This window comes from Tupaia chinensis, unplaced genomic scaffold, assembly GCF_000334495.1.
Source record: "Tupaia chinensis unplaced genomic scaffold, TupChi_1.0 Scaffold000316_1, whole genome shotgun sequence".
Classification (NCBI taxonomy): Eukaryota; Metazoa; Chordata; class Mammalia; order Scandentia; family Tupaiidae; genus Tupaia; species Tupaia belangeri.
Window position 1 is genome coordinate 7,103,955 of NW_006159809.1, and position 13,384 is coordinate 7,117,338.

The following is a 13,384-nucleotide window of genomic DNA, read 5'->3' on the forward strand; positions in this document are numbered from 1 at the left end:
TCGCCACACCTCCACTTTTGCTGAGTTGCGGCAGGTCAAGAGGCTACTAAAATAACTTTATAGGGGGGCCTTGGGAGAGGGGAGAGCAGGAAGCCCTCCATGAGCTCTCATGGTTTCCAGGAAGGCTTCATCAAATGTCTCACGCAGGCTCATGGCCAGAGCGTCAGTCCAGAAGTTGTCATTCCCGAGGTGTCGCTTCCCGGACATGCTTTGCATGCTGATGGGGTAAAGACCCTGGGGCACCTTCATCCTATAGGGCTGCACCTGAGGGTACAGCGCACGGACCACCACCTCGAAAGGCAGCCGAGGCACGGGCGCCACCCAGTGGCCGTCCACCGTGCGCAGCCGCGCACCGCCGTGCCTGTCGGGCGTCACCTTCAAGAAGCTGCTGAAGTCGTGCTCCCCGCTGGGGTCTGGATGCACGCTCATGCGGATGCCCTGCGGATAGCTGATCTGGGTGGTGGGGGGTCTGGCAGGGTTGTTGCTAGAGTTCCACATCTCGGGCCGCCTAACCATTTGCTGTGGGTAGATGGGCTTGACTGTGTCGTTGGGCTGTGGTATGCATTGCCGGTGCACCTTCGCAAAGGGGTGGAAGTGCTTCGAAGGCTGCAACCCCTGGTACTCTGAGGCCATGGAGAGGGCGATGGTCCTTGGTGGGGCACTGGCCTCTTGCTTGGTGGGGGGGTTCAGGGAGTGTCTCTGGCCTAGCAGCTGCTTGCAGTGGAGCCACTTCCTGTAATCAGCTTTTCTCAGAAGTTGGAGTTGTTTCTGCAACAACAGATGGCACGAGACAGATGTGGAGAGCTGCTTCCCACCCGGCCCAGCTTCCCATCCCACCCTGCCCCACCCCACCATAGTTCTCTGGAAGGAGGCCCTGCAGCCAAAGTCCTTGGAAACCTTAGGCCTGATTAGCAAGATACCGTCCTTGCCCCAGGGAAATCCTGAGCTGATGAGACAGGCACCTGTCCCGGGAGCCAGTGTTCTGATGTCCTAGAGAGACAACTTTTTCCCTAAGGAAGCCCTTCGGTGATGGGAGAGACCTCAACTCTGATGGAAGAGACACTGCCCCTGCCCTAGGAAAACCTCAAGCCTTAAGGGGAGACAAGGCTCATTCCCACAAAGGAATCCCCGTCTGACAGTGGAGACAAGTCCTGCCAGAAAAGTCTCTGGTTTGATGGAGGAAAGGCAAATGAGAAGTGCACACTGCACTCTTGTCTGGGGAAAAGAAAGCAGAAATGCTCGGGAGGCTTGGAATTGGGTAGCACTAATGTGAACAGGTTTCCTGAAAGTGGTGGCCATGAGAAGTCATGCGAGGAGGGTACAGTTAGCTGTCTCTCTAGGCTGGGTGACAACGACTGGGTTTAGCTCTGTTCTTGCCTCCAGTGGGGTTAAATTTGTCATTGATCCCTCTCCTCCCCACCCTTTTGTCTCAGTGTCTCACTCCTAGACTGCTGCTAAGCAGTCAGGTGCTTTGGAGGTTGACCCAGCTTCCGGGAGGCTCTGGTTAGGCTAAGCCCATCAGAGTAATTCCATCAGCCTTGCCCCAGACCTAAGTCAACCAGCAGATGGCTTTCCTTTAGTTCTAGCCATTGGATCAAGTATTGGACGCATGATCCAACTGAGGTCAGTAAGAGATAGGGGAGATCTGCATGGGATTCCTGGGAAGGCTGGACCCACAGGAAACAGATGGGCTTTGCCTCGTCTGGACAACGCAGGAGGTTAGGGCCGAGAACCCTGGGGAGAAGTGCAGCTGTAACAGAGCTCCGGTACTGAACCAGCCTGAATCCTCCCCGCTAAAGAGATCTACTACAGATGACCAGAATCTTTGTTCTGGGTTTGCTGCTTTTTGCATCCATGTAATTAAAACCTGCTTAAAACCTTTCTTCCTCAGCTGACATCCTTCATTGATCTGGGCCCCTGCCAGGTCTCTAACTTGCCAATCTCCAACTCACATCAAATCCCCAGGCTGTACTGGGGATCGGTTCTCTGATGAGTGTGTGTAGTTCTCTCCCCACACTGTGCGCCCGTGGGCCTCCGTGCCTCTCCACATGGCTTCTGCATGGTCACCCCTTTCCTACACCATCATATGGCCCCTGCCACCCATACTTAAAGACCCCTCTTATGTATAATCCCCCCCAACACTTCCTAGACCCCTCCCTTGTGTATGAGACTCTAACCTGCCTCCTCTAGACAATGAATGCTTGGAGTGTGAGGACCACATTGTGTTCATGTTTGGAGCCTTGGGGTCTAGCGTGCCTAGCACAGAGTGAGTGGCTGAGGGTTTTCTTCTTTTTTATTTGCTAGTGGGCATGTGTACTCACCCGAGAAAGACAGAGGGAGAGGGAGAAAGTACCCACCAGCAGGACATGGTCATGCTGCAGTTCCTTCTCCATTTTCCTGTTCCATTGGCATTTGGAGTATGCACACATAGGCATATGGCATGTTTTCGAGCCACTGGGGCTAAGATTCGAACTTCGGTCAGCTGTGTGGCATCTGTCTCCCTAAACTCTAAGTCACAGGATCTGCCCAGGATCTTCTTTATAACCAGAATGTGAGTCCCAATTATAGGCGGAGGCTGAGTCTCATTAGGGATTCTCATGCTGAAGGCGGCAGTGAACTAGAGGGCCTCAAAAATACTTGCTCATTTAAGCTGTATTTGTTTCGAACACAAGATAAGACTTTGACCTAAAGGGGAGTGGCTTATAAAGGTGGAACTGCAGTCAGAGTCCAGGGGAGGGGGTGCTTTCTTTCTAGGTGGGGGTGCTTCCAGCTACCCCTCCCACCACACCTGTGGGGCACCGCCTTCTCTGCAGACACGCCTGCATAGCCACTGAGCCTGGCGGGCCTGCCAGGGCCTGCGGCTTACTTGATACTCAGCCAGGTAGTTCTGCTCCAGGACGATCAGTTGGTCCTTGAGCTTCTTCAGTTTCCCCATTTCACAGGCAAAGTCCTTCTTGTCCCGTTTCCACATGGCATCCTTCAAAAACCTGGTGTCAAGGTAGGGGTGTGTCATCCCACAGTGACAGAGCTTCTACCTGGGCTGGGAAGGCGGGCTGCTGCTGAGGGTCTGGGCAGGGGTTGGGGGAGCTGCCAGGGGCGAGAACAATGGGATAACGCTCCAGAGCCCTCTGGCTGATCCTACTTGTGATGTGAGAGGACAGTGTCTGAGGGCCTGGTTACCACTCTCCCACTGAAGAGCCAGGAGTCCCAGAGCAGGGACGGAGGGCAGTGCTCAACCCAAAGGAGTGGGTCCTGGGGAAAGCCCTGCCAGTAATATCCTGGGCAGGAGGGCTTCTGAGCAGACTTATCCCGAGCCATCTAGCTTCTCAGACACTCCTCTTACAGACTCAGCCTTGGGTGGGGGCCTTGGGGAAGGACTGGCAGAGGTCGGGGGAGGGAAGCAGGCTGCATGTGGTTCTCACACTCACCGGGCACAGGTGCGGTGGTTCCATATTTTGCAGAGGTCGATGGGCTTGCAACCCATGGCATCTCGGGCATGGACATCTGCACCACTCTGTACCAGGAACTTCACACAGGCCAGCAGGCCCTCGCGGGCTGCCAGGTGCAGGGGTGTGGAACCATTGCACGTCTGACTGTGGAGGGCTCCCCAGTGGGGAAGAGGCAGAAGGAAGGACAAAGGCATCTGATCAGCCAGAGAGGTGAGCTAGCCAGGTTCCAGGCCCTGCTCTGCCACCAGCCCCCTGGGTGGGCCCTGCTCCCTCCCCTCCCTGCACCTCAGCTTCCTCTACTGTAGAAGGAGGAGTTGGACTGAAAGAAGAGCTCAAACCTGACTGTAGGTAATGTGACATTAGGAACTGCTGGAGGGGGAGTTAGTCTAGCTCAGAAACCACTAACCTCATCCACTTTTTCCTTTTTTATTTGGGAGAGATTTTTGCTATAGGGCATATACATTCACCAGAGAGAGAGAGAAAAAAAATGAGAAATCATTGGCCATGCTGCAATCCCTTCCTTCTCCTCTATTCTCCTCTTGGGATCTTGGGCACACACGCACACATGCCTGGTGTGAGTTTGAACCCACTGGATCCAGGACGCAAACTGCAGTCAGCTACATGGGAATCCAGTGACGTAATCATTATGTGGCATTTGCTGGTCCCGCCTCATCCACTTCTGTTTTTTTTGAGGAGAGGTTTTTGCATTAGGGCCGGAGAGAGAGACACAGACAGAGACAGTGAGAGTGAAAGTGAGAAATCACCCCCTAGGGGAACCTCACCCACTCTTAAATCAACCAGCCCTTCTCTGTGCCTTGCCATGGCCCACAGGCCGGTGTGACCTGGGCCCTGCTGCCTGCTCAGCCTCATCCTTTGACCTTGCCTCGCTCTTTCCCAGCACATGGCCCTTGCATATGCTATTCCCTTGGCCTAGAATGTTTTTCCCTGCTTCTTTGCATGGCTGGCTCACTATCAGTCTTTGGGGTGCAATTTAAATGCCACCTTCTTAGAAGTAGTTGCTTCTTTTGAAATAGCTCCTTTCCTGACCCCTTCCTCCCCGCCCATTGCCCCGTTTATTCCCTTGGTGAGCACTGCCCATGCCCTGCCAGGATTTCGTTCATTTGTGCGTTTGCTAATGTACCATCTGCTTCTCATTGGCCTGTCAGTTTCACAAGGCAGGTACCATTTCTGTGTTTGCTGCTGTGTCCCCTAACTCTGGCATGGTGCTCGCACATGGCTCGTGCTCAGTGAAGATTTTGAACCCCTGTAGTCTTTTTTCCATGCGTTTTCTACTCATCACAACAGTCCCCGGTGATAGGCACTGCCATCCTCCCAAATTTCAGCTGAAGACACAGAGGTGGTGGTTCCTAAACTTGGCTGCAAATTAGGAACATCTGGGTATCTTTTTTTTTTCAGAATTATTTTATTGAACTGCATTTTATTTATTTATTTTAATTTGATCAGAGAAGGACAGAGTGACAGCGAGAGAGAGGGAGAGAGAAAGAAAGCCACCAGGTCCGGGACTCAAACCACGGTCGACCCATGTGGGAGTCCAGTGCCCTTAACCACCACAACACCTGACGGCCCTGCATTTTGGTATCTTTCACTTTAGAGCCCAGACCACACCACAGACCACACCACATCACAACTGTGGGATGGAAACCCAGGCATTGCTATTTCTGAAGCTCTGCAGTGATTCCAATGTGCACCTCGGTTTTGAACCAGAGCACTGAGGCTGAGGTTAAGTGACCTGCCTAAGGTCCTGCTGTCTGCCATGTAAAGCTGGGACGTGAGCTGGGTCTGTCCTCTCCGATAGCACAGTCACCCCGTTACGTGGGCTCACTGACTGCTTTATGTGGTAGCTGATCCTTGTGCCCTCTGCCAGCCCCTCCACCTGCCTGAAGTGGGGTTCCTGACGGCCCAGCTCCCAGCTCCCGGCCCGTCTGCAGATGCAGGCCAACTCACGCATTGAGGGCTGCCCCCTGCTCCAGCAGGTAGCGAATGCAGGGGATGGCTATAGCCTTGTTGTCCCTATGGATGACGAGATGCAGGGGGGTCTGGCTCTTGCTGGTGCGCAGGTCCACAGGAAACTTGTACTCCTCTATCAAGACCTTCAGGCATGCGAGCTTGGCCCCCTGGGCGGCAAAGTGGGTGGCAGCGAAGCCCTGTGGGGCCCAGAGTGAGGCAGAAGCAGGCTGAGTGGAACTGAGGCAGCAAATTAACCTCTGTAGCAAGCTCTTAGTGACCCTTGCCCTCTTCCTCACACCCCCATTAATTGCTCACACCCCTTTCTCACTCAGGGTGTGTGCTCATGAGCTTACCCCTTGCCCAGCAGGTGATCCTCCACAGTCAGGAGGTGATTTAGGAAGCTCCACACAGAAAGAGACATCTTGGGGTGCTACAGAGACCTTCGCCAGGTGCCCACCATGGGGAAAGCTCTTTGGGGGTTAGGGGAACCTCGATCCTTGAAACCCTTACTTTGTCGTCGGTCGCGATTTCCTCAGGGTCCTGATTCAGGCAAAATCTCAACCACTCCGGGTTGCCCACTGAGGCGGCGAACAGCTCGTAGGAGGAGCGCCCTATGGCCCTGTGGTCCGACTCCTCGGGGAGGCTAGACAGCGCAGGGCAGGGATGAGTGCGTAAGGGGTGGTCCTGCGGAAGGGCGCCCGCGGAGCCAGGGCGCTGCACGCTGCAGGGAGGTCGGGCCGGGGCAGGCTGGTGGGCAGGTGGGTCCACGAGGAAGCGCCCTGGCCCTCCGCCCCGCCCCTCTCCAGAGGGAGCCCTGGCTCTGCGGGCTTCACCGCAGCATCAGCCCCACCCGCTCCGGGCCCTGCCCCACCTGGGAGGCGCTGAGGCGCGCGCCACCTCCCCCTGCCCACCTGGGCTGCCTGGACTCTGTGTCACTCCAGGTGACAATCGAGGCAATTTTCAACGCCCGCTGCTTGGAGCCACGTTGAGCTGGTCGTTGCTGGGCTCCTCTTCGTTCGCTCCCTTCTGAGTTTCGACTCCCCACTCTCGCCCACAGAGAGGTCCAGTCCACGGAGGCCATCAGAGGCTTGAACTTGGACCCTGGGCCCGGCGGAGCTGCCCACTCTAGCCGCCGCAGCCCCTGGGCAGCTCCTCTGCTTCCCGGGCCGCGTTGGTAACTGTCCGGCCCCTCCTAGGCCTCGCGGGCCCAGGTGCCTCACTGGCTGCAGAGGCGGAGTGCGGTTCGGCCCTGTCCACCTGCTCCTGTTCCGCCGGCGCCCCGCCCCCACCTCCCAGCCCACTGTCCTGGAAACGCAGCAGCGAACACAAGGCATTAGCGTTTGTTTCCCATAATAACATTCATAGGAGAAAACCGAGGAAAGTACGATGCAGAAACGAAAGTCGATGGTCCCACTACCCACGGAAACACCGGCTAGTGTGGCGCATACAATGCACACGCATGGACCGCGCTCGCTTTCGCATCTTCTTTCAGCGCGGTAGGCGAGCCAGCTCCATTGCCCTTCCACGTGCTGAATTCCATTATGACGCGGCGGACTGGTAATGCATGTGCTGCTGCTGCACGTCAATGCCCAGAGCAAAACGGCTGATCTGTTACTTAGGCTGGCTTCCTGGAAGCGGAAGCACTAGGTGAAAGGGAACTCGTATTTTTTAGCTGTCTGTATGTGCTTCCACAGTGCCCTCAGAAGGCCTTATATTCACTACAACTCCCACCTACAGAGGGGCGGGTACGGTACACGTAAGCAGTGTGGCTTTGGACAACTTATTGGACTGCTTTGTGTCTTCGTTTCTACCTTAGCACTGGACTCCCATATGACGGACTGTGGTTTGAGTCCTGGACCTAGTGGCTTGAAACATGTGGGGTGCATGTGTGCCTGCCCAAAATCCTGAGAGGAGAATGGAGGAAAAGGGATAGTGGTGTGGCCATCCTCCTGTGGGGTGATGTCTCACTTTCTCTCAGTCTCGCTCCAGTCACTGCAAAAGCCTTATGGCCCTTAAAAAAATAAAAATAAGGACCAGCAGTTAGCATAATGGCTTTATCGCTGAACTCCAATGTAGCTGAACACAGTAGGAGTCCCGGACCCGGTGGCTTAAACTCACGCCGGGCACGTGTGGGTGCATGCCCAAGATCCCAAGAGGAGAATGGAGGAGAAGAGACTGTGGCGTGGCCATCCCCCCTGGGGGGGTGATTTCTCGCTTTCTATCTCTCTGTCTGTCTCTGTCTTTCTGGAGAGCACATGCATAGCAAAAAACTTTTCCTAAATAAATAAATAAAAATAAAATAAAATAAAAATAAAAAAGAGAAAAGGGGTTCCAGATGGTGACAGGTTGGTCAAACACAATAGGTGCTCTGAGGCTGACCCACACAGGAAGATGTGGAACTTGTCTGGAGACCTCCCCGAGTAGCCGGATAGTACTCAGGGAGTAGAGGTAGATTACAGCGTCAAGACCCTGTTAGGGGTGTTTCTGCCTGTCTGTTTGCTTTGTGGAAGAAGCACATTGAGAAGTAAAGGGCGGGGGGACTAGAAGGTGGCGCACTCTGCAAGGCTGACCCACAGGGCAGGTTCCTGGGTCATGACTGGAGACCTCCCTGAATGTGCATGACACTTGAATGTGCCCGTGATCCCAGGCTGGCTGGGGTGGGCGGATTACCAGCACTGAGACTTTGTTAGGAGTGCTGTCTGTCTCTCTGACTCAAGGAAAAAATAAATGAACACTTTAAAAGTACATTTTAAAAAGAGGAACTATTCCAGCCATCATTAGCGCTGGACATTATGATATTAAATAAAAATTTGCTAACTTAGTATGGAAATGGTGTTCCACTGTGGTTCTTTGATTACTAGCCAGAGTTAATGATCGGTATTTTTTTTTAAGAGGTTTTTGCTATAGGGCGCGTGCGCTCGCCAGACAGAGAGAGACAGAGAGAGAAAGTGAGAAATCACCCCCCGGGAGGATGGCCATGCCACAATCCCTTCTCTTCCTTTCTCCTCTCGGGATCTTGGGCATGCACACACACATGCCCGGTGTGAGTTTAAGCCACCGGTTCCAGGACTCAAACCGTAGTCGACTACGTGGGAGTCCAGCGACATAGCCATTACACTAACTGCTGGTCCCAATGATCGGTATTTTTTATCTTCTGGGAATGATCTGTTTATTCCTATGGTTCTTTGAGGGTCTTTGTGTGTTTCCTATTGATCTGTGAAAAGTATTAGTATGGCAACCCTTTCTGTTTATGTTATTTTTGCTGTCAGTGTTTCCCTCTGACATCTTACAACATAGAGCAGCCATGCGGTAACCCTTGCCTGAATCAATTTTGTGTTACTGAGTCATCTATCCACATTCTCACCCCTTCTCAAGAGGATGGACAGCGAGCTTTTTAGAGGACTTCCAAGGTTGAGAGTCAACTCTGGGCATCCCTGACCACACCCTCCACTTCTTACTTCCTTCTCCCCTCTGCACCCCAGCATTCTAGGTGTTTCCTCTAGGAAAACTTAAGGTAGAGAGAAGGTCCCCTAAGGCCCCAGTGACCTTCCCAGAGGGACAACAATACAGATTCTCCACCCAGAAGTACCTCCCCCGCTTCCTACAGAAACCTTTGAGAGGCCACTTGCCCATCACTGTGGTCAGGAGTTAGCACTCCTCCCTAGCACCTTCAAGATGAGCACATCATGTGGTCTGTCTGTCCCAGGAGGGGCCCTAGCAACTGGCTTCAAGCTAAGATAGAGTGACAGTGGTTTCAGGGACAAGGTTTGCAGATTTCCTGGCAGATAGGGTCTTCCGGGGTCTTAGGATTCTAATAGTGGAGACAGGAACCTGTGTTTGTGTTGGGGCGGGAAGATGCAGCTCAGGACCTCTTCACGTTCACCCTCATCTCCCTCTGGGTGTCTTAGAATGTCTATTTCAGGATGTTGCAACCTTGGCTGTACATTAGAGTCACCAAGGGCAAAATACCAATCCCGGGGATGTAAGCATACAGATTCAGATTGATTCATCTGGCCTGAGACCTGGTCATTGGTATTTTGCAAAGCTTTCCAGGTGATTTTCGAGTGTAAGCAGGGATAGAACCACTTTGAGACATTCCTGCCTCAGTTCTCTTTCTGGGGAGGCAAGAGGGTCACTGGCATAGGGCAGGAAATAGGAGCTGAGCAGAGTTCTTGGAAGGAGAGGAGCCTTCGTCCTAAGGACCCCTTGGTCAGAGCCATGCAGCTGGGCAGATGGACTGCTCCTGGGGGGACAAAGGAAGCTGTGCTGTGGGAGGACAGACAGCAGGAAATGCACAGAGAAAGATTTGGTTTCTTCTGTGGGAGGGCATGGAAGGGTATGGCTCCAGAGCAAGTGGTTCTTACAGCCCCCCAGACAAGGGAGATGGGAGGTGAGGGGCAGAGACACATCAGAGAGGCGGGGCAGAGCCTGGAGCATGTGCTATCTCTACACTTCCGGTCCAATGCCTCGCTTCAAAGCCACCCCGGCATCCTCCTGAACCCAACCTAGTTTAGACTGGCTTCTGTCTCTTTCAACTGCAGCCTGGTTGGCAAAACACTCCTGAGGTTAAAGCCTCTCAGGTAAAATCGTTGGGAGCAGTGGGATGGTCTCTGAAAGGAGCCGTGTGGGCGAGGGCACAGCCCCAGGGGACACTGGAACCTGTTCCTGCACTGCCTTGAGAGGAGAAGGAGGGCCCACTCCTGGGGAATGACCCGGGAAGTGAACCTAAAGGATGTGTGAAGCCAGTGGGTGGTATGGAGGTTAAGCGGCTGGATCCCACACGGCTGATTGTGTGGTTTAAGTCCCAGACCAGGTGGCTAAAACGTGATGCCGGGTGCATGTGAGTGCATGCCCCAAGTCCCCAGAGGAGGATGGAGGAGAAGGGATTGCGGTGTCGTCAACTTCAGAGCAACTCTCAAGGATCCACGGACCAAAACGAGCCCCGGGTGTGAGGTGAGAATCTAGAGTTGTTATACTGTAATACCCAAGAAGCCCAATTTTCAGGAAAAAGAAAATAGATATGCAAAGAAACAGGAAAGTATGACTGTAAGCCAGGGGAAAACCCACAGGCAACAGAAACGACCTGTAAAAGAACCCAGATACCTATGGGCTGACAGGTGGTGTGGTGGTTAAGGGTGCGGGACTCCCACGTGGTCAGCTATGGTTTGAGTCCTGGACCTGGCGGCGTGTTTTCACACTGCTCTCTCTCTCTCCCTCTTTCTCTCTGTCCCTCTCTGGTCAAACTAAAAAATGGATTAAAAAAAAAGTTAAATAAAATAATCCTTTTTAAAAAAAAGAACCCAGATACCAGGTTTAACAAAGACTTCAAAGCAGTTATTATAAGCATTTAGTTCAAAGAACTAAAGGAGAAGATATTAAAAAGAAGTATGATGACTATGTCTCAGTAAATAGAGAGTAAAAAGAGAAATGATAAAAATAGAACAAATGAAAATTCTAGAATTGAAAAGTACAATAACCAAAATGGAAAATTCACCAGAGAGGTTCACCAAATTTAACTTGCAGAAGAATCAGCAAACTTGAAGATGGACAATAGGGATAATGTGATCCAAAAAAATAAGAAAAAAGATGAAATATTCTGTAGAATAAACAACATGGCAGGCCATAATACAAGGTTAACAAAACGTAAAAGAATTGAAATTATAAATACTATGTTCTCTGATCACATTGGAATAAAATTAGACAAGAACAGACGGAGTGGAGGTTAGGAGATTGGATTCCTACATGGCCAGACACAGTCCAAGTCCCAGATCTGCAGCATGAAAAATCATAGCAGGCCCATGTGCGAGAGTGCCCACAATCACGAGAGGAGAACGGAGAAAGGCTTGCAGCCTGACTGTCCCTCACGGGGTGGGGGTGGGGGGGCGATTTCTCACTTTCCCTCTCTCTCTGTCTCTCTGGAGCAAGCATACATGCCCCATGTCAAAAACTTAAAAGAAAAAAAAAAAAGATCCCAAGAGGAGAATGGAGGAGAAGGGATTGCAGTGTGGTCATCTTCCCTTGGGGGTGATTTCTCACTTTCCCTCTCTCTCTGTCTCTCTGGAGCAAGCATACATGCCCCATGTCAAAAACTTAAAAGAAAAAAAAAAAAGATCCCAAGAGGAGAATGGAGGAGAAGGGATTGCAGTGTGGTCATCTTCCCTTGGGGGTGATTTCTCACTTTCCCTCTCTCTCTGTCTCTCTGGAGCAAGCATACATGCCCCATGTCAAAAACTTAAAAGAAAAAAAAAAAAGATCCCAAGAGGAGAATGGAGGAGAAGGGATTGCAGTGTGGTCATCTTCCCTTGGGGGTGATTTCTCACTTTCCCTCTCTCTCTGTCTCTCTGGAGCAAGCATACATGCCCCATGTCAAAAACTTAAAAGAAAAAAAAAAAAGATCCCAAGAGGAGAATGGAGGAGAAGGGATTGCAGTGTGGTCATCTTCCCTTGGGGGTGATTTCTCACTTTCCCTCTCTCTCTGTCTCTCTGGAGCAAGCATACATGCCCCATGTCAAAAACTTAAAAGAAAAAAAAAAAAGATCCCAAGAGGAGAATGGAGGAGAAGGGATTGCAGTGTGGTCATCTTCCCTTGGGGGTGATTTCTCACTTTCCCTCTCTCTCTGTCTCTCTGGAGCAAGCATACATGCCCCATGTCAAAAACTTAAAAGAAAAAAAAAAAAGATCCCAAGAGGAGAATGGAGGAGAAGGGATTGCAGTGTGGTCATCTTCCCTTGGGGGTGATTTCTCACTTTCCCTCTCTCTCTGTCTCTCTGGAGCAAGCATACATGCCCCATGTCAAAAACTTAAAAGAAAAAAAAAAAAGATCCCAAGAGGAGAATGGAGGAGAAGGGATTGCAGTGTGGTCATCTTCCCTTGGGGGTGATTTCTCACTTTCCCTCTCTCTCTGTCTCTCTGGAGCAAGCATACATGCCCCATGTCAAAAACTTAAAAGAAAAAAAAAAAAGATCCCAAGAGGAGAATGGAGGAGAAGGGATTGCAGTGTGGTCATCTTCCCTTGGGGGTGATTTCTCACTTTCCCTCTCTCTCTGTCTCTCTGGAGCAAGCATACATGCCCCATGTCAAAAACTTAAAAGAAAAAAAAAAAAGATCCCAAGAGGAGAATGGAGGAGAAGGGATTGCAGTGTGGTCATCTTCCCTTGGGGGTGATTTCTCACTTTCCCTCTCTCTCTGTCTCTCTGGAGCAAGCATACATGCCCCATGTCAAAAACTTAAAAGAAAAAAAAAAAAGATCCCAAGAGGAGAATGGAGGAGAAGGGATTGCAGTGTGGTCATCTTCCCTTGGGGGTGATTTCTCACTTTCCCTCTCTCTCTGTCTCTCTGGAGCAAGCATACATGCCCCATGTCAAAAACTTAAAAGAAAATAATTAGACAGGAAAAACAAAGAATAGTAGGAAATCCACAAATATGTGGAAATTAAACAATGTATTCCTAAATAATAAATGAGCCAGAGAAGAAATCACAAAGAAAATTAGAAAATGCTTTGAGATGAATGAAAACAATAGAGAATATTTACAAAACTAAGTTTTTTTTTCTAATTAAAAAAAGATCAACAAAATTAGGGCCAGCCAATGGCATGGTAGATAAGCTGACCAAATTCCACATGGCTAACTACACGGTTCGAGTCCTGGACTACATAGCTTGGAAAACATATGTGCCCAAACTCCCAAGAGGAGAATGGAGGAGAAGGGATTGCAGTGTGGTCATCTTCCCTTGGGGGTGATTTCTCACTTTCCCTCTCTTTCTGTTTCTTTCTTGTCAATGCATGCACCCTAGAGCAAGAAAAAACAAAAACAAAAACAAAAACGTTTGGGATCGCAAGATAGAATAATGGCTAAACCATTGGACTCCCATGTAGTCAACCACGGTTTGAGTCCTGGACCTGGAGGCTTGAAACTCATGCTGGTGTGTGTGCATGTGTGCCCAAAATCCTGAGAGGAGAATGGAGAAGA

At 51.1% G+C, this 13,384-nt stretch overlaps 1 protein-coding gene across 1 annotated transcript; it reads right to left on the reverse strand.

Moving 5' to 3' along the window:
* Positions 1–33: 33 nt before the first annotated feature.
* Positions 34–7,006, reverse strand: ANKRD53 (ankyrin repeat domain 53). The gene is made up of 6 exons (XM_006151272.2): positions 6,329–7,006; positions 5,928–6,060; positions 5,415–5,614; positions 3,429–3,593; positions 2,867–2,987; positions 34–768 (listed from the first exon to the last, which is right to left on the reverse strand). Exons 1-6 carry the CDS (start codon positions 6,496–6,498, stop codon positions 58–60), a joined length of 1,500 nt encoding a protein of 499 aa, XP_006151334.1. The 5' UTR covers positions 6,499–7,006; the 3' UTR covers positions 34–57.
* Positions 7,007–13,384: the final 6,378 nt, after the last annotated feature.